This window comes from Mya arenaria, chromosome 13 (assembly GCF_026914265.1).
Source record: "Mya arenaria isolate MELC-2E11 chromosome 13, ASM2691426v1".
In the NCBI taxonomy this organism is placed as follows: domain Eukaryota; kingdom Metazoa; phylum Mollusca; class Bivalvia; order Myida; family Myidae; genus Mya; species Mya arenaria.
In genome coordinates, this window is record NC_069134.1 from 32,924,865 (window position 1) to 32,950,689 (window position 25,825).

Here is a 25,825-nt window from a genome sequence, read left to right on the forward strand (position 1 = left end):
TGATGTTATGTTAACTGTGGTCAATACACTACTTTTTACAAGTATACATTGAGGTTAAGCATTCTGTATGTCTAAGAATGATGCAAAATACCAACCAAACGAACTCCCTTTAAGTGTATATTTTGGCATGTGCATCAATTTATTAGTATGTATATGGTAACTCTTTAGAAACCTCTTGAATATGTCTGTGATAGTTTGTATTTGACAGTTCAAATTGTATTCTATAAAATACCATGTCTTTCATATTTCTTTCATCTGACAGCTTCGGTATGCATCTTATGCTGTAAAATTTGGTAGCTCTCCAGAAATTGTGCTTCTGTATTTTATATGAAGTACTTTCTGCAGATATGAAATGTTATGTGTATTCGGGTTGGTTCTCTAACTTTGTAATAAAATGGTTTTATGGAACAGCTGGTTATAAAAATTTGACCATTACTTTCATGTTTCAAGTGGATTTTTTTTGCTGTCGTTTGCAGCTGCAGATTTCCAAAAATAGGATTTAAAAGCCCAAAAAAAAGATATTATTTGAATATGAGTAGATTGCAAAGCTATTGTGCTGCAGGAAATGTCTTAGAAAACCTTCAAAACAATTGATAATGTCAGAATATGACGTCCATAATATCGTATTTAGATCCGATTTCCATACGTTATGGCCAAGAATGGTCAAGATTGTTTGAACAGGGATTGATATGATCTCCTTCAAATGTATACAATGTATGTCAACAAACGCTTCTTTGTTTTAATGTCAGATCATTAACCGAATCACCGAAAAACAGACTTGCTGACCTGCATTTTGGTTATTTAAATGCTCTTTGTACGCTCTTCTGTTTGAAATACTGCTTTAAGATATGCATACGTTGCATTTGAAAGTTCAAAGGGATCACTGCATTCATTGATTATGTTTCTGCGAGGTTTCGTGTTTCAGTTTAATTATTTACAAAACAGGAAATGCATGCAATTTTAAACGCTTGTCAATTTTTTGTGCACCTCAATTACTGCACCATTTGCTATGAATAATGTATTATGTTTGAAAGACCAGAAGTCATTTGACTAAGTAGTTTATAAATGTTTAAACCTTAGGTTGCCATAATTTGGCAACAGTTGTTAACAATTTTTTTTCAATTCAAGAACTGAAAAGGTAAAAATTGAAATAATACAAAACCTGGAGGGTGAGTTTTGTAGGTATTTTAAGAAGGGGGAGTTAAGAGGAATTCACTAAGGAGCCCTTTTTACCTCATAAATGAAGTGAATCAGAATAGAAATGTTGTAATAAAAAAAAAGGTAAGGCCACATCTCCAGAAAGTCCACAGCTTTTAAAGCATGAATCAAATAGTGCTCTCTGCAAGACAACCAAATTCTAGCCGCAGCTACCAAGGTTGCACTCTATGTGAAGGTACCTTTGCATAGGATTTCATTGTATATTGTTCGATTAAAATAACTTTAGCGACGCCTCCCTGCTGTGTATACAGAAGCGTGTTTCTTCTCATCAGGGCATTGTAAATAACCAAACTGAAAAATGAAGGACAAAATGAAATTTAAGCAATACTCATTTCACTTCTTTCTAAGACAAGACTAGACTTAAATGAGTTGTTTTTAATATCAAATTGGCAATGTTGTTTTTTTTGCTCTTTTCAGACCAGCCCTTATTGATTTTCGACGTGTTCCGTCGCAGACAAACAGACAGAACCTAGAGCTTGCCTTCTCGATTGCCGAGAGGGAGTTTGGGGTCACAAGATTGCTCGACCCTGAAGGTATGTTCTTAAAGAGATAACCCCTAAACTAAATAATTTGTTAATCAAAGTTAAAAAAATTGAACCTAATCTTTGTGATAGGTATTACCATTGATAAGAAAATTGAAGTATGTTATGGTTACACTAAGAACAAAACTATGTCAGAAACATTTTGCAATTGAAGCAATTAAAAGAATAAAATCTGAACTGTTACGGCATAATACCATTACAATTAAGATTTTATTCTTTTAATACGGTAATTGTCATTTTTCTGCCAGGATTACATATGAGGGAAAATCGAAAGCATTAGGTGTTTTTTGTTTAAGCATTGTAATACTCTAAAGACTCTTTAATTGTTCCATTTTTGTGTTATAAATTATATAAATAGAGGGACTAATACCAAATAATATTATTGCAGTTTTATCAATGACTCTGACTGTCAAGGGGCACAGTGTTAACTTTACAGGAATGAATACAGATAGACACTTGTTGTTGTCCGCAAAAGTGCAGGGCTCCCAAACCTGTTATTAAGTGAACAAGGATGCTGGTTATAAGAATATTTACACAAGAGTACTGCATACAAAAATGTGCAGACTTGCTGTATTTTTAGTGGTATAATAATGTTAAATCTGTTCTTTTTATAAAAAAAAAATTACTTCAATCAAAATTGGATTTTTTTGTAAGGTGTGATACTGCGTTTACTGTTTGTTTTGCAAAGCAGTTTGTTAAAAATACTTTTTTGCTATATTGTTAATACATGCAAAAGTATTTCGCCTTAAATGTACCAAGTTCACTTTTTATGTCAATATTGGAGAAAAAAAAAATGCTCAAAATGCACCATTTTGGACAAGAGATAATTGAAAAATTCTTTAGGGAATAACCCCCAAAACCTTTTTATGCCATATACGTTTCAGTTCTGAGGGAGGGGTGCATGTCAAAAGGTTGTGCCCCTAACTCACACCCCCACTAACGTCGAACAATTCCTAGATCCTCCCGAAATATTTGCTATCCAAATATGTCCTTTTAAATTTGGAAGTATAAAATTGTCTTGAATGGAATTTTTGAATGTTTACAGTGTACTCCAAATTCACAATAATAAATCAAATTAAAAGTCATCAGAGTATGAAATTATGAAGTATGTATTTATCTGAACCTATAAAGATTTTTAAACACGATATACTCTATTTATCAGGTGAATATAAAATACAAGTCATTCAGGTTTGATATGAATAGGATGTTTCAGGTCTTTGTTCGAAAAGTTTGCATGAAAAATGACCGGATCGAAAAATGATTTTGTTTGCAAAACACGGAGAGATATACCTCTATTATTGTGGGAAAAAAATGATATGAATGATTTATATAGTGGCCTTTGTCGAGACATCATAATTGGTGAAATTATGATACTTTGAAATACATAAAATGTTTATATTTCTAAATAATTTTTCTTTGAGTTGGCAAAGACGTATTTATTTCTTCAGAGTTTAGAGAATTCAAACTTAATGGTTTTCAGAGAAGTAGAAACGTTTTCATCTACGTTTGCATCTACAAAATTTTATGAAGGTTTATAAATGCAAGTTTTGTATTACTTATCCAACTTGTTAATTAGAGCTCTTATTCGACATGCAAACTGAATATACAATCATCTTACGTCGTTGTACACAAATAAAACCAGAAAATGTTTAAGAAAAAAAAATCTAGTTTAATTAAGAATCCATTTATTATCTGTCAAAACCGAATTGCAGCGCATGCATTTTGTGGTTAAATTTAATTTTACTGAAAATGTTATAAATGATAAATGATTGTAAATTCTTTAACGAAATTAATGTAATCTTAACTTACCAAACCACTAATTTTCAAACCCAGGGTATCATTACCTCAACAAAAGCTCTTTCATTTATTCAATTAATTACGTATTCTGAATGTCCCGAAGTAGGTCAATTATATGCTCATTTACTCAGTTGACTCTAATCAAAATTTAGATTATGCTAGAAAATAAACAAAATCTCTTAACCTTATAAACTCAATATATAGGTTACAATGGAACTTGCTTTTTGTTATACATTCTTCAGTGCTGATTACATTCTTCAGTGCTGATTACATTCTTCAGTGCTGATTACATTCTTCAGTGCTGATTACATTCTTCAGTGCTGATGTAGATGCAACTGTAATTTACGAGGAGTAGAATATTAATTCAAAATATGGGATTATCGGCTCTTTAAGTTCATGTTCAATGTTGTAAGAGAAGATAACTGTGGTTTATAAAAATATATTTTATCATCAAAAGCCCCTCAAATTACATATAGATATTTTATTATCAAATGCTAAGACTGTTGGACTGGTTAAAATGAAATTTGTTGATATAAAGATTACAATGAAACATAGAGCAGGAATAAATAAAGATATGTTGGCAGCAAGGTTTAAACCTGGTACCTCTTGGTGTGTTGGCAGTGACACCAAATCGATTTTAGCTCGATTAAGATGGGCTATACTACTCACCCCAGCGTTGACCTCTCTATCAGGTTCAAGTTTAAAAGGGAAAGTTGGCATTTTCACTTATAACTCCAATATCCTCTAAAACATGAAAGATTTAATAAAATTACCTGTAAAATTATCTGTATTTATGCTCTTCTGTCGCAGATGTGGATGTGCCAAAGCCGGATGAGAAGTCCATCATCACTTATGTTTCCTCCTTGTATGACGTGTTCCCGGACGTCCCCTCCGTGGAACAGTCTCTCAAGGACAATGTGAGTATATACCTTGGCTCTCTATGTCACCATAGTGTATTCTACTTTATTCTTACACAAGGGATTCTTTCACAAGAGATGATTTATCTCCCCTACATCACAGGAACGTCTGCTGAAGTCTGAAGAGTACAAGGAGCTTAAAGCTGTCCCCCTTGTTTTTTTGGCTGAATGATATATTCGTAAATTATCTTTGCTAGTAATGAGTTACCTTTCTTGTCTTGACATTGAATTATCTCCCCTACATCACAGGACCTTCAGTAGATGTTTGAAGTGTACAAGGAGCTAGCCGTTCTCCTCATTTCTTGGCTGTAGTGCAGCAGATGAATAAGAATTATCTCCACATGTAATGAGTTAACTTTCTTGTCTTTACATTGAATTATCTCCCCTATATCACAGACAAGTGAGTTGAAATGTGTAAAGTACAAATAATCTGTCCTCCTCACTTCATGACTTCAGGAGATGATTATGAATTATCTCCAATTGTAATGAGTTACCTTTCTTGTATTGACATTGAATTATCTCCCCTATATTACAGGAACGTCAGTTGAAGTCTGATGAGTACAAGGAATTGGCTGTCCCCCTGGTTTCTTGGCTACAGGAGATGATAATGCTCATGGCACAGAGAAATTTCCCCACCACACTCATTGAAATGAAGGTATTAAATATTGCCTAATACCTAGAAGGCTTGAATAAAAGAGTTTTACCTATCGATTTTGTAAGACATGTGGAATAGCTATTTCTGACCATATATTCTGCAGTTTGAAAGGAACTCTGTGCACAAATACTAAATCATGCAATATGCACATATCTCTTATAAATAATTTTAGATTTTTATGGTAAAAATTCTAATAATGAGAACACAAAAGGAAATTGCTTTAGTTCAATCAAACCTTTGAAAATTGTAAAATATTTCCTGGAAAAACGGATAAGAAAGTGTCTGACAGGGATGACATTTTATCTGCTAAAAACCTAGCAACAGAGAAAATACGCAAAATGCTAGTGTTCTACCAGATACAATAAGAAGTATTGTGTTTGTAAATTATATGCTTAGAACATCGATCAATGTTTTATAAATGATTCTTTCTTTTGTTTCAGTCATTACTTTCCGACATGAATAGGTTCAAAATTGAGGATGTCCCCCCTCGATTGGAAATGCGCAAAAGGGCACTCCGACTTTTCGATGATATCCAGGTAATGTAGATAAGTATTATAGTAAATTGCCATATATCTTATTCAAAGAGAATAAGCAAGAAACGAATCCCTGGCGGAATAACCATCATGAATACTTTAAAGATCTTGGATGCTAATGAGTGTTCAAACTTTTTCAACTGTGATCAGACAACCTAAATCATTACATAAGGGCTATTCCATTTTAACATATAACCTTAGGGGGGGAAGGCACTTTTAAATTAATTCCCCCCCCCCCCCCACAGAAGCTTATGTACCCTTTTGGGTCCAAATTAGCTAAAAGACACCCACCCATACACTATGAAAATAATTGCCTTCCCCTTGGGGGAGTTATATGCTGTACTGGAATAACCCTTAGTATATCTTCCTATCTCTTATTCACACAGAATATGTAATAAGTAAATCTCTTGTGGTATATAATTTTCATGAATACTTGAAAGTTTCTATGATTTAGAGATAGTAGTTCTTAGTGACAGAGATAGGGGCAATAGTCACTCGTGACTTTTCTGTGGTGTTCAGAAATTATATCTTCATCTTTGTACATCTATTCATGTAGAATACATATGGATTCTGTCTTGAATTGTTAATGCTTTTATGACTTAGTGATGCTATTTCTAAGTGACAGACACTCCTTAATTACAAATCAATGTTAGGTTCGCATGACTCGGCTATTATGAAAGAAGATTGTTGCAAATCAATACCTACCTTTGTTTTAATTAACGGATGGTGGCATTATAAGGTGATGGGCTCTTTGTTTGTCAAGCTCTTTATGTTCGAGGAAAAATCGTTTGGGAAGATCAATGTCAAGAAAAAACAGTTAACTGTTTCTGTTCTGATGTAAATATCAGACTTCTGGTTCCTCCTGCTACAGTACACGTTGTTCTAAAGTAACATGTGCCAACAGTGATAATGTTGTCATCACTTTTTATCACTGTCGTTGTTAAATGGGAAAAACGACAAAAACTTCTATGTGTCAGATACTAAAATGTCAGCTATTTTTATACTGACACAAATTTAAATAACATGACAAAATGATGTTAAATTATACAGATAAAATCAGAAATCGAGTGATGTAACAGTTTTATACTCAGGGTATATGAACATCAAAGGGATTGTTATTATTGACCCGTAACCATGTTTTATTGATGCATATTAAAACATTGCACTACGGTTGAATGATTAATGTGTCAAGAATAATTATAGCTGTCTGTCGCCAATGGTCTGAATTTAGATATGTAGACTTGAAAACAAAACAAATGGTGAATTTCCCAGTTGCTAATGATACTGGGAAAGTGGCATTCTGCATATGAGGTGATCAATATCTAGTCTACTGGTTATTGTTTACAGTATTGAAATATGAATTATTCCCTTAGCTTAATGAGGTAGACAGATGTATTATATTTTGCTAGTGAAATAACAAATGATCCTCATGTTCATTTACTGGAGTCTTGCTTTGAAAAATTAATCCTCTTTATGCAAATGTGATGATCCTCCATTTAGCATAGATCCAGACATGATCTGAATTGTTTGTATATATGTATATTCCTCTTGATCAGCTGTAAGATAAACAGATGACTGTTTGCATCAACTTGCTTTAACTTGGTTTATAGCTTGCAAAGTTGAGGTACCAATACTGTATATATTTGATGTCTCTAGGGACTAAAAAAAATCAAATTGGTTTGGGTTACCAGACCCTATGTATCAAATAGGTGATGACCCTACCATTTTAAAAGTCATTTGGTAAAAAAATAAATAAATATATATATTTACATTAATATTATTTTTAAGTGTGTGTTTCAATATGCTGTTTAACCTTTTAACCTTTAAAGCCTTATACAAAGGGCCACTTTACCACAATTTTCTTATAATAACAATAACATTCTTACATGAAGCCTTAAATATTTCTTCATTTTCTCTGCAGGCTTCAGGGGCGTCCCACCTTGGAGCTGAAGATGAACTTTACCCAGACAACATCAACAGGCTGTGGCATCGTTTTGAGAACTCCCTTCAAGAACGAGAGAGGGCAGTTCAACAGGAACTTGTCAGGTATGTTCACTTATGTTTGCAGAAATGTACCCGGACAATATCTATCGTCTGTTGCACAGTATTGAAAACGCCCTTCAAGTTATTCAAGTTGGATCTCTGCTCAAGGAATAATTGTGCCTAATATCTGAAAAACATATTTGTAAACTCTTATCATGTAGATGTCTATTAAGTGTTTAAATTTGTCTGGTTTTAATGGAAAACATATATTTATTTTTTTTAATTCTGCACATATCACTTGTCTATTTTAAGCTGCCTTTCTTCAGATGTTTAGCTTTGTCGAAGAAATTATTGACATTTTATCATATTTATTTCCACTGGTTCTAAAGTTCAGGAGAGCTTTTAACTTCTGCGCAGTTGTAAAAATTTGTTGTTTTTTGCTCGGACATTTGCATTAAAAACAGTAGGAAGTATCTCGAAATGAATATAAATGACTTGGGGAAACAATTTCAAAAGTGGTAAATACCATTCACCTTGCTTTGGGCATGAATCCCTCAAACTCGAAACTGACCACCAGCATTTTTTTAGGAATGACATTTGTCAGGTGTTAGAACCCCTTGTTATATAGTTATTGATATTGTCAGAATGGTCTAGTGGTATAGATGTCTGTCTCTCGCCTGAGAGGTTGTGAGTTCAATCCCCACCGGGGGTACTTTCCTTATGACATCTCAAAATGGACACAGTACTTGTTTCTGCCTAGGAAACGGACTCGAGAATGATTCTATAAGCTATCAGCTTTTGTCACAATCGAGCTAAAAGAAAAGAAATAAGTATAAACTGTATAGCTATTTACAGAGTAGTAAATCATGATTTGACAAATTAAAGCCAAATGTAGTGAAAAAAGACAATAAGTCTATAATGAAAATAGTTATGGTATTGGAATGGTCATGATTCATAGAATATATATTTTAAAAGCGTATTTTTTCTTCACAGATTAGAGAGACTACAGCGTCTAGCTGAGAAGATACACAGAGAGTCGAAACACAGCGAGGACAGCCTGACAGACATAGAACGTCGTATCAAGGAGGAGGAGCGACGCGTTGAATCCCTCCACCCATTCGAGGCAAAGCGAAACTGTGATGCCTTGGACCGCGCTTTGGGAAATATCGAGGATAATGTGCGGACATTACTGAGGGACGCACAGGCCCTCCAGGATGGCAGATATGCTAATTCTGACAATATTTATAGACGGTTGGTATTGTGATTGAGTGCATTATTCTTGGCATGCATTCTGAGGTCTTCATTTCTATTATAAATGAAATCTTTCAGTTCAGGGTTTGTTTTAATAAAACATCTTCATTTGTTTCTGAACTTAAGTTGATTTCCCTCACTTTTTCTCAGTTAAATTTGAAGGATATTAGAAGTAGTTAGCAGTTTGTATATTTCATTAAATTGATGAAAATATAGTACTTATGATATTTTTATAATATGAAATCGCCAGTGAGATACTTGACTTAAGAAAATGACTGAAGATGTTTTATGAATACCAGCCCAGCCACAGTTATTTAATACATCGTCAGTGTAGAAAAATACCCCTTTATTAGTCAATTGATACATAAGTTCTGTAACCAATTTAACAAACATCCCAAAATCCAAAACATTTAAATTTAAAGATAATAACTCGTACGAAAACTACACTTAAACTTGCAACTTAAAGTACGTGTGTTATAGGCAAAGGGAGAGAACTTCAATTTAACATTTGTCATGAGTTTTATTTTCATGCATTGACAAAAATGTTGACACAATCAAAAATGTGTTTCTTTGATGATAATATTTTTCAATGTTTTTTCCAGGGTATCAGCGCTACAAACACGCACTTCCCAGCTGAGAACGGAACTATACAATAGTGTTATACAAAAAGTGATTTCAAAATCTTATGTGGAAGAAGGAATAACCACGACACGTAAACGTGAGGTTGTGACCGAAGTAAGACTAGTGGAAAGTAACCCTGCGTTCAGGCATGTGCAACATTGTTTGAACTGGATAGAGGCTAAGCAAAAGGCACTTGAAGCGCCAGATTTCGGGTCAGATATGGCGGGCGCTCAGGCGTGTCATGAAATGTGTCACCAGGAGCATTCAGAGATAACGGGATTTAAGAAAGAGATTGATAAGTGTATACATGATAGGGTAGGTAGCTTGGTGATTTTCAAGATTGGTTTTCACTGATTTGTTTTTGTATCGAATCATTTGGTTTTGAATGATAGAGGTACAAAATGTTGTTCCATACAAAAACTGAAAAAAATAACAATTTTAAAAGCTTGACCAAAATAAGGCCTTAAATTTATTTGAACTGTAACATTTTGATAAATAACAGCTACTGTACATCAGTATAAATGATGACCAGGGGCTGCATTCAATAAGCAAATTAGATTTAACTTTAAACTTAAATTAAGATTAGAAACTCAGTGTTTTGATTGGCCTGTATATTTAGCTGACCAATAGCTAGGCTGAATCGAAACATTGAGGCATGTCTAAGGACAAGGATAATATCAATATTGAATGCCCAGGGCCTCAAATATCATGAGAATACTTAAGTAATTTCTTAATCTCAACTCATTTTACAACATAACATAAAAAACTGCACAATATTGTCTGTTTTTTCACATGTTTTAAAAGTGCGTTATCTCAAAGAATAATTATGTTGATAACTTTGTCAAAATTCCAAAGAAAAGTTATAGCAAAGAAATTGTTATGGGTACAACTCATTGTTTTTCTAATTAAGTATTCAAGTACATATTTTGTCTAGAATTAGTTTTCTTTGAAATATTGCCAACAGGTTTTATCAACACATTCTATCAGAAAATATGTCTTTATTAAGAGTGAAAGCTTATATAAATGCAATTTTGAATAATTACTATCCTTTCTGTAGTAAAATGAGTTCGGATTGAAATTCAGATTCTGCTGAGTTATTTTGTGATATTGGGGCCAGATTTTGACGATATATATATTTAACCCCGATATTATTTCTTTTCACAGCAAAACTTAGGTAGAGATGAACAAGGCCTGTACACAGAATGGCTTTCCAAGGTGGAAGTGGCTTACTCGCTGTTACATGTAAGCAGTTTGTACTTTTAATATTCATGTAACAAGTCTGTGTGCAGTTATCAAACTGCAGACCAACTGGCATAGATGTAAATATATGAAACATTACCTCAAATTACACCTCTTAATATTAGGCATATTATAATTTCATGAAATGATTCAGCATTAATATCACAAGAATATGAATTTTAAAAAATCAAATCGGAAGCAATATTTTGTTTTAAAATTCTGTTATTAGGTGAAATCCACAATCTTGGCACAGAAAAAGTAAAAATCGTGAATAATATTCTATACACTATATCCTTCCTAAAGAACAACTCCAGTCGACGTGTGAAGTCAAGTGAATCCCTTATAGACTTCCTCCAAGCTGCCACACAGGAATTGATGTGGTTGAACGAGCGAGAGGAGGCGGAGGTTACGCGGGATTGGAGCTCCAGTCGACTTAACGTCCCCGCAGTCGAGGAGTTCTACAAGGTGACTAGTCTGTTCTGTGAATAAACACTGTGCCTTACTTGTATCACAAATGTAAATTTTTAGCCCATCTGTTTTCAAAAAAAAGGTATTCTCATAGCCATAGTTCCACTAACAGACAAATGTAAAATCTTTAAGCTTGGCTAGCATAATTAAAATAATGTTCAAGATATTCGAATGAAACTTGATACACACGTTGCTAGAGACAATACCCACATTTATAGCTGGGACCATTTCACTGGCTTTAATGAGTTTATTGAGTTATGCGCGTTGTTGCACTGTAAAACAGACCAGGAATTTTGTTTGCTCTGCTTTGCCCGTATTCATTTTTTTTGTTGGATAAGCATTTTCATTTAGTTGTTTCTCTTGTGCTATCCTGTTGTGGGCTTGTTTATAATTATTCCTTTGTTTATAATCACGGCATATTTTAAATTTGTTTATTATTATGTATGTCTTTGCTTATTAGTATTATTGAACACTGAGACGAAAGCAGTTTCAATTAGTGATTTTAACTCAAACCTCAATAGTTTGGTGTACAAATTAAATTGTACATGATTTTTGTTTTGCATGAAATCTTAAGTTCTTTTTAATCTGAAGTGTAACTTTTTGGTTTGAAACTTGATTCATATAGGGCTACCCTGTATTTGGACGAAATCAGATTTATGGACAGGTTTGAAAATAGTTAAAGTTTGGTGATGGTATAGTTGGTAATTGATAATATTGTTACTTTTAAAACATGTAATTTCAGTTGTCTGCATGTTTGATAAGCCTGTTGTTTTCATATGCAAATTTGGAAAACCGTATGCTCCAAGGATAATTTTTTCGGCAATTTTTATAGCCAATGTTCAGTTTTAATTCCTATACCAAGAAGTATGGTGTTTAATAATTTTACAAGTCATCAGTCATAAATTTTTATTTTTTTTTAAATGATTGTTAAAGAAGTACTTCTATATTCAGCGTTCATAATTATTTATAAAAACTAATCAAAGTCTGTAAAAAAATAAAAGATGCAAAAATTCCTGACATTCCAATGGTATAGACATCATTTTCCAAAAGTACTGAAAAAACAACAACCCTGGATTCACATACTAAAATTGAGTGTCTGTTAAGTAGCAGTCTAGAATTATGACTATAGGAAAGCTTTGTCTAAATATCTTTCAACAAGTACAAGTTTAACAAGAAATAGATAAGCATGCATCCTAGATAGCCATGCTCTGCATTTTGAAGATATGAATTGTAATTGCTTATATATACATAAAATTACATATTTATATATTGTAAATTACCTGCAAACATGGTGGAATGTTTGGCATGTTAGATTAATTTTCATCAATTTTATGAAGAATGATAGTGTTAAAATAATAATCATGTAATAATCATGTACTCCAAAGTAACATGACTTCATTTGCTTTTAGAACTTGGAATGGCTGTTAACGTATTTTTTTAAGTTTTAAAGCTGTTCAGAGTATTATTTTTTTATGCAAATACTGTTTCAAGAACAAGTTGAAACCCTGTCAAAATATAAGTTAAACTTTATTCAGTACATACAGAATAAGTTGTATATACATATGTAGCAGAGACTTCAATGTTCTTGTATATTTCAGAACCTTCTACATGAGATGAAGGCCCGGGAGAGTCAGTTTAACTCTGTCCAAGATCGGGGTAACTCCATGGTGCTGGACAGACATCCCGCTGCCAGGACTGTCGAGGTACAATTTTATAGCAAAGTTTGCGTTTGCAGGTCATTGAATCTAAAATTGTGGCCCGGGATAGTCAGTTTAACTTGGTCCTAGATTGCCTTTTGTAGATCAGGGTAACTATATATGGTTCTAGACTGACATCTGTAGATGCATGTGTAATAAATGTTTTGTCTTAAAAATGAATAAATAATTTGAGACTTGTGGTTTACAGATGTTTAAAATGGGTTCGGGTAAATTATGGAAAATTTTGCTGTTAAAAAATGGTTATTTCAGAAAAATAACAAAGACAGAAAACGGATATATATGTATATGTCTGTATAAATATCTTTTATTCTATCACTGTCAATTACTTTGGCGTTAAAAACTGCCCTTTTTGTATGACCTTGATGCCACTTTGTGTATATGACTGATTTTATCCTCCAATGTTTAGATATAAGAGTTTGTAAAACATAAAGCTTTTGTGTCAATATATTTTTTTACAGACAAGTTAAGACTGTGAACTTTTTCTCTAGGCAGTATAATATTGGTTATAATTATCTAGCTTTCGTTTTGAAAAAAAAACGCCAACGCAGCATTTAATATTCCAGGCGTACATGGGAGAGATGCAGTCCCAGTGGTCGTGGCTTCTCCAGCTGTCCGTCTGTCTGGAGGCTCATGTGAAACATACCTCCTCTTTCTATCAGGTTAGTATGGGACTGAGGGTTGGGCCGGTATTTATAAAACACCTTAAGTCATTTCTTAACTTAAGTCAAATTCTTAAAATTTTCAAATTAAAGAAAAGTTTAAGTGATTTTAGTATAAAAGTATGTTTATTTGATTACATCAATACAAAAATAAGCATTTCGGATAGTATAAAGCTTTTATATCAAATAACCAGATTGAGATACTTTACTTAAGAAATGACTTAAGTTAGGAAATAAGTTGAGATGTTTTATGAATACCAGCTCAGATACTTAAACCAATATGCTTTCTAATTCCATATAAGAATACATCTTTAAACTTGTGATAGAATGATATTAGATGAAGAAACCAAACATATACTTAACCAATATGCTTTCAAATTCCATATAAGAATACATCTTTAAACTTGTGATAGAATGATATTAGATGAAGAAACCAAACATTTCAATTTTACAATTCATGTTCAGTTTATAAATTGAATCCGAAATTTTCTTGCATACATTCAGTTCTATTGAATCATTTCAGTATTGAAAGCCCTACAAACCCTTTACATCAATACTTCTAATCACTTTGACTTGTTATTTCTTTTAAATAATTTATTGTCTTTCTTTGACATTATTTATGCTCTAGCGATATTTACTTCTTTTTCCAGTACTTTGCCGAGTGTCAGGAGTGTGAACAGTGGATGTCACGTCAGTCCGACTCCATCAACATTCGCTACAGTGACGAGAACCAGTCTGTCGAGACGCTACAGAATCTGCTCCGAGAACTTCAGGAGCTTGCAGATCAAGTGTCTGAATATGACCGACGTGTATCGTCTCTCGCTACGCGCAGTCGTGATATCATCCCCCTGAAACAACGAGGACAGCCTGTGTTCTCTGAACTTAGATGTAGATGCTTGTGTATATATAAACAACCTCCGGTAAGTGGGGATTTTACATTGTGCTATGAATGTATTTCAAGCTTAGAAGAATCTTTTGGTACTATTTTTTAGAAGTTCTGTTTACCACTGTCAGAAAATAATTGCATTATTTAGTAAGTTTTTAAAGGTTTATCACTCAAAATTTATGTTTGTTATACACATGGTCCATAGATTTTAAATTCGACTGTCACTTTAATTGCTAGCAACCAAATTAATTAATTGCTGTTTGTTGCAGATGAAGCTGACTAAAGGCGAAGAAGTCACCTTGTTAGATAATAGTCAGAAAATACGATGGAGGGTAAGGGGAACTATTACTTCTTTCAGTAATACACCTGTTTTGATACTATTTTAATTTCTATGACCTGGCATGTATATGAGTTATTGTATGCGAAATGATCAGATTTAGTTTTAAATTTATTAAATGTATTTGTCATTTCTGAAACCAGAAAGCAACGACTTAAGATTTTAATATTCATCATGGAAAAATTCCCAGCTGTGATGGGCAATATTTTAGTAAATCATTAAAAAAAATAAAGAAATTTCTTTGACAACATCACAATTGGAGTTCATCAGGAATTTTTTTTTTAGATAAATTAACAGTTATAAGTTGCCTGCAGCTTTATATAGATTATAGATATGACTGTGTAAGAATGATTATTATCTTGCAGGTTCGCACCTCCAGTGGACAAGAGGACCTGGTTCCCTCTGTATGTATTGTCATTCCCCCACCCAACTACGAGGCTATAGAATATGCCGATAGGTGAGTTACTACCATAGTGGATCATTTAAACTTAACTGTTATTCATCATGTTGTTGAGTGGGATTTTGTAATGATGTTGTTTTTCTAACGTAGCATTACCTACATGAATATGAATTGAGGAATGTTTAGATTAGTCTATCTGCTGTTTTGTCAAATTGTGACTTTAACATACAAAAGGATTGTTGCAAGACCTAGAAATTCTGTTTATAAGTGTATGAGCTTTGTATGAGCAGCGAACTTTATGTATATATAGGGTTGCGTGTGTGAAAAGGAATTTAACTTTTTTTTGTTTGTAAATTTCAGAATTTTGTTTCTTTTTACTGGTTTGTTTTTTCCAAATTCTAAATCATTTGCTATGTTTTGAATCAAAGCCTTTTTTTCCAGACTAAAAATTCAGCTAGACCATCTACAAAGCTTGCTTCGACTCCGCAAGCGAAAACTTCGCCAGAACATGGTTCTTGGCACAGTACAGCTCATCAGAGGCTGGGATCTGGCCCAGTTTCAAACCCTTGACCCCCTCAGACGTGAGGCCCTGCTGCGGGCCCTTAATGAGGATGCAACCAAGTTGATTGCCGAGGTGGGGGAGGGGGATCGAGAAATGAGACTATTGAGAGACCGTCTCGCAGACTGTAACCAGCATTTCCAGAACCTCACAGACACAGCAAATGAAGATGGTACAAAACGTCGATTGTTTTGTATACAAAAAAATATATTACATACCATCCGAGGGGTGGAGATCCGCATTAGCCCTCATGCCCCATGCTCTGGTTAAATGTTTCATCCAAGTCTTAATTTTTTTAATGTTGTAAAGTCGTGTTTAAGTAAGTTATTTGGCTTAGGAAAATAAGATAATGAAGCTTGTTAGAATTTTAAAGAAAATGGGCCTTTTTGACCAGGGTGTGTGATGGTCTTTGACTTCATGTACATGTAAATCTTAGTCTCTTAAAAGTTCAATATTGAGGTCTGACACCTCAAGATGGGCTTACCCCTGTATAAAGACAAGAAAACTCGCACTCATTTGAGCTTCTACTCCCTAAGAAAATGTGTTAAATAAGAATATAAAGTTCAGTTAATTCAACACTGGTAGTCATTCAACTGCTCATTTGAGGGATTAGGCATAATATTTCATCAATAAATGATAGCACATGGTTGTATTATCTATTGGATTATTTTGTCAGCTTTTGTCAAACATCTTCTGACAATTGATCAGGTGAAGAGTCATAATTAATATAAGCTCCAATTTATGTAATGTTAATTGTCACAGCTCCGTCATTTTTCAAATTGTCCATTTTGATTTCTATTTCAGTCCAGGGGAGTTTAAAGCCCATACATGTTATGTAAATTGCCTTCAATTTTCTTATTATGATTTCATCCCAATAGTAACCATGATTTCTTTCCTTTGTTTCAGAGATGCGTAAAACTCGTGGGCCAGACAAGGAGTTCCTACAGAAGCTTGACTCAGTGAGCTACCAGTTGTCATCACTGGACCAGGACATTCAGACCAGAGTGCAGCAGCCGGTTCCCCACACCCGCCCTGCCCTGGATAAGTCAAACAAGCAACAAGAGGTATTATTACATACAAATGAAGTCTATGGGGCCATCTTTTCAATAATGGTTTTACAGGATAAATATTTTGAATCCTATTTTCTTGGTTGTAATGACATAAACTTTGAATTTTTTTTAGTTTGGCTGTGTAATGACATAAACTTTGATTTTTTTTAGTGTGGCTGAATTGTTTTTGTTCGGGCTTATTTAGATTTATTGATTCTATTTCTGGCACTTTGCTAGGTATTCAATTCAAATCCAGGATCACATGGTTTTCTGTTGTATGCTCGTTGAGAAGATGCCCACTTAATGTTTTGGTGAAACAAACTATTTATATCTTGTGTATGTTCGTAACAGGACTAGGTACAAAACGTCGAACATTTTTAAAATGAAACAATCTGTGTACAGAATTTGCTTCAACTTTGACTCAGAGGGAGATTTACAGAACCAAGAGTCCTCGGTAGAACAACTGCAGGCAAGGTACCAAAACCTGGGTACCAGTTTCCCCACATATTATCTTTACGCTATATGTCTTTGTTTGTAGGACTGGGAGCGCGCCCTACAAAACCAAGAGTCTGCGGTGGAACAACTTCAGGCCAGGTACCAGAACCTGGGAAGCAGTTCCCCACAGGCTGATGCCAAGATGAGCTTCATCAGTGATAAATGGCAGGCTATGATCACACTTGGAAGTACATATGCTGAAAGGTAGATCATTTCTTATACGACTATTAGCCCCAGCAGAGCTATTTAAAAAGTGTCTTCTTGCGGTTGTAAGCAGACTGTGCACGAGTATTTCGAGTTATCCCACTAGCCGATACATTGTATTTAGAAAGGCCATGATAATAATCTAATGTTTATCTTTCTGAACAATATTTCTATTTATCCATTTATAAATCTGTATTTATTTATGCATTTATTTGCTCACTAATATATGCAATACACTTAAAAAACAGATACAGTTACTCATTTTTTTCTTCAAAAGTGTCCTCATACAGACGTAAGAAACTATCTTTTACTTACCCTTTGCTAAGATTAATTTTTCTGAAGTCGCATGTTCCAGTAATGGACTTTTTAGTTTTAAAGAGAAATTTACATCATTGTCCAAACCCAAGAAATATCACACTCTTGAACTAAGTAACTGAATGGACCTTGTTTGCATATTCCGCAGCAAAAATATGTCTTTGTTGTTTCAGGAATATTCACTGAAGTAATATGTAACATGTACATTTTTTCTTTCATTTAGGTTGAAGCTGCTGGACGGATGTATCAGCAAGCAGGATGGCTTGGCTAGTTTCCTCTCTGACCAGGAAGTGGCCCTGGCATCACAGAAGGGCATGAACTCTGACCCCACAGCCCTTCGGGGCCAGCTGAGTGACCTACAGGTATGTGGATGAGTTGATTCTCAGATTCAGGTTCTTTTATAAAGACCACAATTGACATAATGCTAACATCATGACTTCAGATTATTCTGTTTTATCCTATCCATGTTTTGTCATTTATGTTTTATTTATATATTTTTTGAAAATCTATTTTAAGTCGAAGTCCACATGTGTTTATTAGTCAATAGTTTTTACTTTAACATTTATGAATATTAAATTCAGTTCTTCCTAGTGTCATGATAGAAATGCTTTGAAGAAGCAACATTTATAGCAATAGAGATACAATAAATAAGCATTTTTGTATCTAGTCGCCAACAATTTTTCAGAAACATTTTTGTCATTTTGAAGATTAATTTTTTTTTTCAAACACTTGATTATTTATTTTTGCTCTCTTATTTTCTAGTCCATGAAGTCAGCCCTGGAGCAAAGGCAGTCGACCATGGACAGTCTGAGATCAGATGTCAACAATCTCCGGGTGGCGGTGGAACAAAGCCGTCCAGAATCAACACGGCAACATGACGTTGACGACATGGAGAAACGCATTTCAGAACTGGCTGCTAGGTGGAATACTGTGAAAGACCAGCTTGAGGAGAGGTAATTAACTGGTTTGCTTTGTAATTACAAGAGTTTGGAATAGTTTTATATGCAAACAGATGTGTTTAGCGACTGTATGATGTTGCAAATTAATAGCCTTTTTGTCCATGAAATGCATATTCAAGCCACATGCCATAATTCTTTAATCTGTTTGGCATTAATTTGTCAAGAAAGGCTTTGTGGAGAACTTTTGAGTATCTGGGCCAATGACTTAAAACAGTCTAGACTCGGACTCAAAAAGCACTTTTTTTGAACTACAAAAAACAAATTTGTTATGCAAAAGAAAATGTCAGTTTCAAATATTAATACTATTCAGCAAATTCATTTATCAATACTCAGATTTTCAATTTTGCCACTTGAGTCTGAATTCTGACTTGAGACTGTTCGTAATTGTGACCCTTGGAGAATACAAACTTTTCTCATTTGACTGTGTCTCTGGATTACATTTTTGAGTCTTTTCAATTGTAGCAAACAAAATATCAAAATAAATTGCGTAATTTTTGTACATATGTACAACTTGTTAAAGATGATTAACTTTAAGGGGATTAGCCAGTTCAAATTATTGTTGTATTTTAGGATTGCAAGCCTGGAAGAAGGAGGTGACACGCTCGTCAGCTACAGTAACGGTGTTCGTGATGAGGAACAGTTTGTAGCCGAGACTCAGTCCAAGATCAATGCCCAGCCGCAGGTGAACGGCGATGTTGATCAGGCAAAGAAACTACTCAACCCAACTATGGTAGGAGTATATTCATGTTGATTTAAAAAATAATAAGAAAACTCATGGTGACTTTAACTAGAAAAATGATGGGCACTTCTGACATGCGACAGGTCTGATTCATGGAATTATCTAGTTCAATCATAATTAGCGTTGAAATAATAGTTCTGTGTTGATTGGAGTATAGTTTACCTATATATGTGTCACTGATAATAAACTTGTTCAATCATAATTAATCAGAATGTTATCAAAAAGGTTCTTACAAAATCTCTTTAAATCATATTTCATCCCGTCTTTACTTCCAGGCAATATACAACTCCCTGGGTGAACACCAGCACCAGGTTGAGGCTGTAAACCGACATGGCGGCCAGTATATCCGAGAGGCAAAGGTAAGGATGAAAGTATTAGTGGAGTGTAACCTCCAAATGTAACCATGACTGATATGCCCCCCTGAATATTGTAATCAAGCACTTTTCCTGCTTTACCTCCCTTTTTTCTCATTTTTGAGAAAAATGGAAATTGTCTGATACCGACCACATTTTGTCACGTGCTCCAGATTCCAAATATGTTGTTATTTGGAGACGGTGTACGATGATGGGGGTTTGCCCATTTCACAGAGCTTTGTTTTTCTTGCATGATGAATGATTTGCTAGAAGATTATCTCCTGTACATGTATGTGTGGAAATGCAATGGATCATAATATGTTAAGATATGCTGTAATGACCCTATACGTGTATTTTGTTTATTCAGTTAAACCCTGTTTTAATTATACCGTACGCTTGTATGCAACTCGAATGATTGCATTGTATACTTTGAAATAAATATGCTAGGTTTTTGAATGTTTTTTATGACATAGTTGAATATTATTGTTTTCTTCTTTTTTCTTGCTAGTCAACATAGGGTTGAAACATCGTCAGCTACCCCTGATACACTATTGCACTCTAATTCACTAATGTAATGTTATCGAAATAAAGTTGTTGACGATGGAGATAAAGGTGGAAAGGTTCTAACTGCTACTTTATTGAATTTCATTTGGAACTTTTTCGCTTGCAACCCTTGACTTAGTTATTGTTGACGAATGTCTACAGCTACTGTGTTAAGTTATTTATTTTGCTTCAGGAGTCATGATTGTATCATTATAGAATTCTTGTATCTAGAAGAAGGTTTATCTAGTGAAATGTGTTACTATGGCAATGCAGTATTTTAGGATTGTGTTATATGGTGTGGTTATGTGTATTGTTTTTATTTCTACCAACACAATTAAAAGCATTCCTCTTCGAAAAGATGTCGTCTTCATCTATCCGCATGTATTGAAATTCTATGCTATCTTTTATAAACTTTAAAAAAAAAATATAAAAAAATGCACGAATGTTCCAAGATGAATGCTTTTTTTCACTTGTTTTATTGTTAAGTCACTTTGAGCTTTCAGCTGTTGTACCATTGTTATTGTTATTCACTAGTTTTAAGATACCAGCTTGTTTTAATTTCAGCTTTTATGTTCATTAATTTTATTCCTCTAATTCCTGTAGTTTTGATTAGATTTACCCATTAAACATAGTTTTCCCTGCTATCTAAACAACAAATAAAACTGTTTCCCATTAAACATAGTTTTCCCTGCTATCTAAACAACAAATAAAACTGTTTCCCATTAAACATAGTTTTCCCTGCTATCTAAACAACAAATAAAACTGTTTCCCATTAAACATAGTTTTCCCTGCTATCTAAACAACAAATAAAACTGTTTCCCATTAAACATAGTTTTCCCTGCTATCTAAACAACAAATAAAACTGTTTCCCATTAAACATAGTTTTCCCTGCTATCTAAACAACAAATAAAACTGTTTCCCATTAAACATAGTTTTCCCTGCTATCTAAACAACAAATAAAACTGTTTCCATTAAACATAGTTTTCCCTGCTATCTAAACAACAAATAAAACTGTTTCCCATTAAACATAGTTTTCCCTGCTATCTAAACAACAAATAAAACTGTTTCCATTAAACATAGTTTTCCCTGCTATCTAAACAACAAATAAAACTGTTTCCCATTAAACATAGTTTTCCCTGCTATCTAAACAACAAATAAAACTGTTTCCATTAAACATAGTTTTCCCTGCTATCTAAACAACAAATAAAACTGTTTTCCATTAAACATAGTTTTCCCTGCTATCTAAACAACAAATAAAACTGTTTCCCATTAAACATAGTTTTCCCTGCTATCTAAACAACAAATAAAACTGTTTCCATTAAACATAGTTTTCCCTGCTATCTAAACAACAAATAAAACTGTTTTCCATTAAACATAGTTTTCCCTGCTATCTAAACAACAAATAAAACTGTTTCCCATTAAACATAGTTTTCCCTGCTATCTAAACAACAAATAAAACTGTTTTCCATTAAACATAGTTTTCCCTGCTATCTAAACAACAAATAAAACTGTTTCCATTAAACATAGTTTTCCCTGCTATCTAAACAACAAATAAAACTGTTTCCCATTAAACATAGTTTTCCCTGCTATCTAAACAACAAATAAAACTGTTTTCCATTAAACATAGTTTTCCCTGCTATCTAAACAACAAATAAAACTGTTTTCCATTAAACATAGTTTTCCCTGCTATCTAAACAACAAATAAAACTGTTTTCCATTAAACATAGTTTTCCCTGCTATCTAAACAACAAATAAAACTGTTTCCATTAAACATAGTTTTCCCTGCTATCTAAACAACAAATAAAACTGTTTCCCATTAAACATAGTTTTCCCTGCTATCTAAACAACAAATAAAACTGTTTTCCATTAAACATAGTTTTCCCTGCTATCTAAACAACAAATAAAACTGTTTCCCATTAAACATAGTTTTCCCTGCTATCTAAACAACAAATAAAACTGTTTCCCATTAAACATAGTTTTCCCTGCTATCTAAACAACAAATAAAACTGTTTCCCATTAAACATAGTTTTCCCTGCTTTCTTAAAACAACAAATAAGAATATTCACACATTTTTATGCTAAAAAATGGAGATGCCAAATTTGATAATAATGCAAAAAATAATTTTTCATTTATACATTTTTTATCAGCATCATCTATATCATCTTATTTATTCATTTATTGATACTGCACAATCGAGAACTACCAATAAACGCAATATGCACATACATGTACATTCATTATCATTTAAAACACTTAGTGGTTTCGTCTCATCTGAAATCTATTAATTTCTCACAATAAGGCATGGCTGTGTATGGCATGTGTCTAAAATTGTTCAGTAAAAGGCACACATTGAAAATCTACATCACAGTGAATGACGCCATACTATACTGGTGTGTGTGTGTGATACCTCTTCTTTTTTACCCCTGAATGTTACCAATTTTTCCGTATTGTGGACGCGAATATTGCACGCTCCTTCCCGCTTGCTTGAGTGACTTGTCGAGGGAGACTGTTACATGTATGATTGGAAGTAAGTAAAAAATAACATACTCAGAAAATAAATGTTTCTTAAAAAAAAATAAAAAAAACATGTGAAATAAAATCTGATTTAGTGAATTTAATTGCTTAGCATGAATCGAATTGATTTTTTTGAAAGGATTTTTGTTCAATTTAAACACTTAATTGCATCCCATGTTATGATGAATTAACCAAAAAGGCTTGTCTAAAGCACTCGGTGTTGTTTCGTCTGTATGTGCCTGTGTTTGCCTGCATGTTTTTTCATCCCTCATTCTGTCATTGCTGCTTGCTTCTAACCAGACATTATTATCTATTGCATGTACATATACACCATACCCAAAGCTGGAGAAAATGTCCAAAGGTATCCAAGTGTGTTCCCATAGTGTGATTGCTAAACTTGTAGTTCAGGATTGTAATACTCTTAGACAGAATTCACAGATAGATAAAGCTAGAATTGCACTCTTTATCTGATCTAAAGTTATATGTAAGTTATCTAGATTGTAGGTTGTTTTGGATCAATTATGAATGATATTTTGGTTTTGAAGACAATGGAAAAACTGTACTTCAGGTTTTTAATATCTTAAGTCTGTAAGATTCCCAGATTTTTACTGTCAAAGTAAGGCTAATAGAATAAGGACGGTATACTTTCATTCTTTACATCAAAGTTTGAATTTAAATTCTTGACGATTGCAGGAAGTGCTGAAGTGTTGGTTACCATAGGTCCTTAAGTTTGTGTGAAGTTTCCTTTAGGTTTTGAAAATTATGGGAAGTTTTAATCCAAGTCCTGAAGATTATGGGAAGTTTACTTAAGATTTCGAAGATTATTGGATTTTTTACTTAGGTCTAGTAATGATAGGAAATTTGACTTCAATGTTTAAAGAGTTCTAACATCCTCATGATAATGGGAAGTTTTACCTTTAATTTACGTTGTAGAAATTATGGGCATTTTAAAATTACACAATTTTACTTTTTCCTTGTCTATCATAAGCAAGTTTTTCTGATTTTTCTCCAGGTTTGTGAATATTATATACTCGTATATCTATCAATTGTATGATGATATGAAACCGTGTAGTGCTTTTATACCAATGCTTTAATTTGATAACTATTTTAGAATAGCTCCCCATATATACTTACATGTGTTATAAGGTGCTATGTGATATAATGTACATAAAATTTGACAGCTTTGCCTATATTTAGTTATTACAATTAATAAACAGTGATGAATCTGAGTGTACTGCTCAAAAAACGTGTTTGTAAAAACAAACTGAACATTAAATACAAAAACAGAAGGTTATATTCAAACACAGAACACAACATACAAACACAACATAACAAACACACATGGACTTAACTTTCAAACACAGAAAATTATATTTAAACACAAAACATTAAAAACAAACTTAACATACAAACACAGAAAATTACATACAAATGCCAAACATTACATACAAACATGGACTTAACATACAAACACAGAACATTACATACAAATTTACAAACACAGAACATAACATATAAACACAGACCATCACATACCAGTTCAGAACATAACATACAAACACAGAACAATACACATATAAACACAGAACATAACATACAAACACAGAACAATACACATATAAACACAGAACATAACATACAAACACAGAACAATACACATATAAACACAGAACATAACATACAAACACAGACCAATACACATATAAACACAGAACATAACATACAAACACAGAACAATACACATATAAACACAGAACATAACATACAAACACAGAATACTTCATTGTAACACAGAACATAACATACAAACACAGAATACTTCATTGTAACACAGAACATAACATACAAACACAGAATACTTCATTGTAACACAGAACATAACATACAAACACAGAATACTTCATTGTAACACAGAACATAACACATTCAAATATTACACATGCAAACACAAATCATTACATACAAACATGGTACATTATATACAATCGGAGAACATTTCCATTTCTTACACAAAATTATTATAATATCAAATATGAATAGTCAAAATTATAGCCACTTCATTTATGAAAAAAGTATTTGTATACTGAATTTCCATAATGATGTTACTTCCATTTTGTTTGTGTTTGCCACTGCATTTAACACTGATGGTTTAATACAAACTAACATGAATTTTAACATCCATTTGTACCATTTCTGTATTTAAAAGTCTGCATTGTCCAGTGACACATTTTGTTATGTAAACCATTCTTTGTTTATTCTTTGCTTTGACAATCTTCAGCTTACGCAGTTCAGACAATATTGCAACATTATGCTTTAATAACGAAGAGTCTGGAATCATGGAGAAATATTTGAAAGAAATTGTATGCTATTATTCAATGGGGAAAAATGTGTTTAGGTATATAGATATATAGTAGCATAGAATTTAATAGGAGAAGCGTTGGGCAGGTGCTGAACAAAAATTAACATGCCATTGTAACAATGTTTGCTGAAAAAAGTCCTAGCCTTGTCGTTTTTGGCATGCAAAACTTTAATCTTGAACCATATTTGGAAAACAATTCAAGATATTGTTGAATGAAACTTGGTACACATGTTCCCAGAGGCAATAATCACATGTGCATCAGAACTCTGGTTTCAATTATGGTGGAGTTATGCCCCATTTTGTCCTAAAAAAAACAACCAATGAGCTTTTGGGATCTTGCTTTTTCTTTCAGCCTGTCTGTTTTTGTACAAAAATCGAGGTATTGTTCATAATCTGTCATTCAACCGTATTAACTGTTTCAGTGAAACTTGGTAGACCTGTTTACATTGACCATGGGTATATGACTAGCAAGTCCCATAACTCTGTCTAAATAAAACAAATTTGTTTAGTTA

General features: G+C 33.3%; 1 protein-coding gene across 1 annotated transcript in view; it reads left to right on the forward strand.

The window, feature by feature from the left end:
* LOC128213432 (microtubule-actin cross-linking factor 1, isoforms 1/2/3/4-like) overlaps nt 1-25,825 on the forward strand; it is a 173,375-nt gene that overhangs the window by 70,968 nt on the left and 76,582 nt on the right. Inside the window, exons 8-28 of the mRNA XM_052919119.1 lie at nt 1,636-1,751; nt 4,368-4,474; nt 5,010-5,129; nt 5,570-5,665; nt 7,584-7,708; nt 8,639-8,896; nt 9,499-9,832; nt 10,682-10,759; nt 11,060-11,221; nt 12,823-12,927; nt 13,506-13,601; nt 14,252-14,521; nt 14,757-14,819; nt 15,190-15,281; nt 15,666-15,955; nt 16,690-16,847; nt 17,371-17,531; nt 18,070-18,208; nt 18,609-18,799; nt 19,376-19,535; nt 19,820-19,903. Of these exons, the coding sequence (XP_052775079.1) occupies nt 1,636-1,751; nt 4,368-4,474; nt 5,010-5,129; nt 5,570-5,665; nt 7,584-7,708; nt 8,639-8,896; nt 9,499-9,832; nt 10,682-10,759; nt 11,060-11,221; nt 12,823-12,927; nt 13,506-13,601; nt 14,252-14,521; nt 14,757-14,819; nt 15,190-15,281; nt 15,666-15,955; nt 16,690-16,847; nt 17,371-17,531; nt 18,070-18,208; nt 18,609-18,799; nt 19,376-19,535; nt 19,820-19,903 (3,205 nt within the window). The remainder of the gene's footprint in view (nt 1-1,635; nt 1,752-4,367; nt 4,475-5,009; nt 5,130-5,569; nt 5,666-7,583; nt 7,709-8,638; nt 8,897-9,498; nt 9,833-10,681; nt 10,760-11,059; nt 11,222-12,822; nt 12,928-13,505; nt 13,602-14,251; nt 14,522-14,756; nt 14,820-15,189; nt 15,282-15,665; nt 15,956-16,689; nt 16,848-17,370; nt 17,532-18,069; nt 18,209-18,608; nt 18,800-19,375; nt 19,536-19,819; nt 19,904-25,825) is intronic.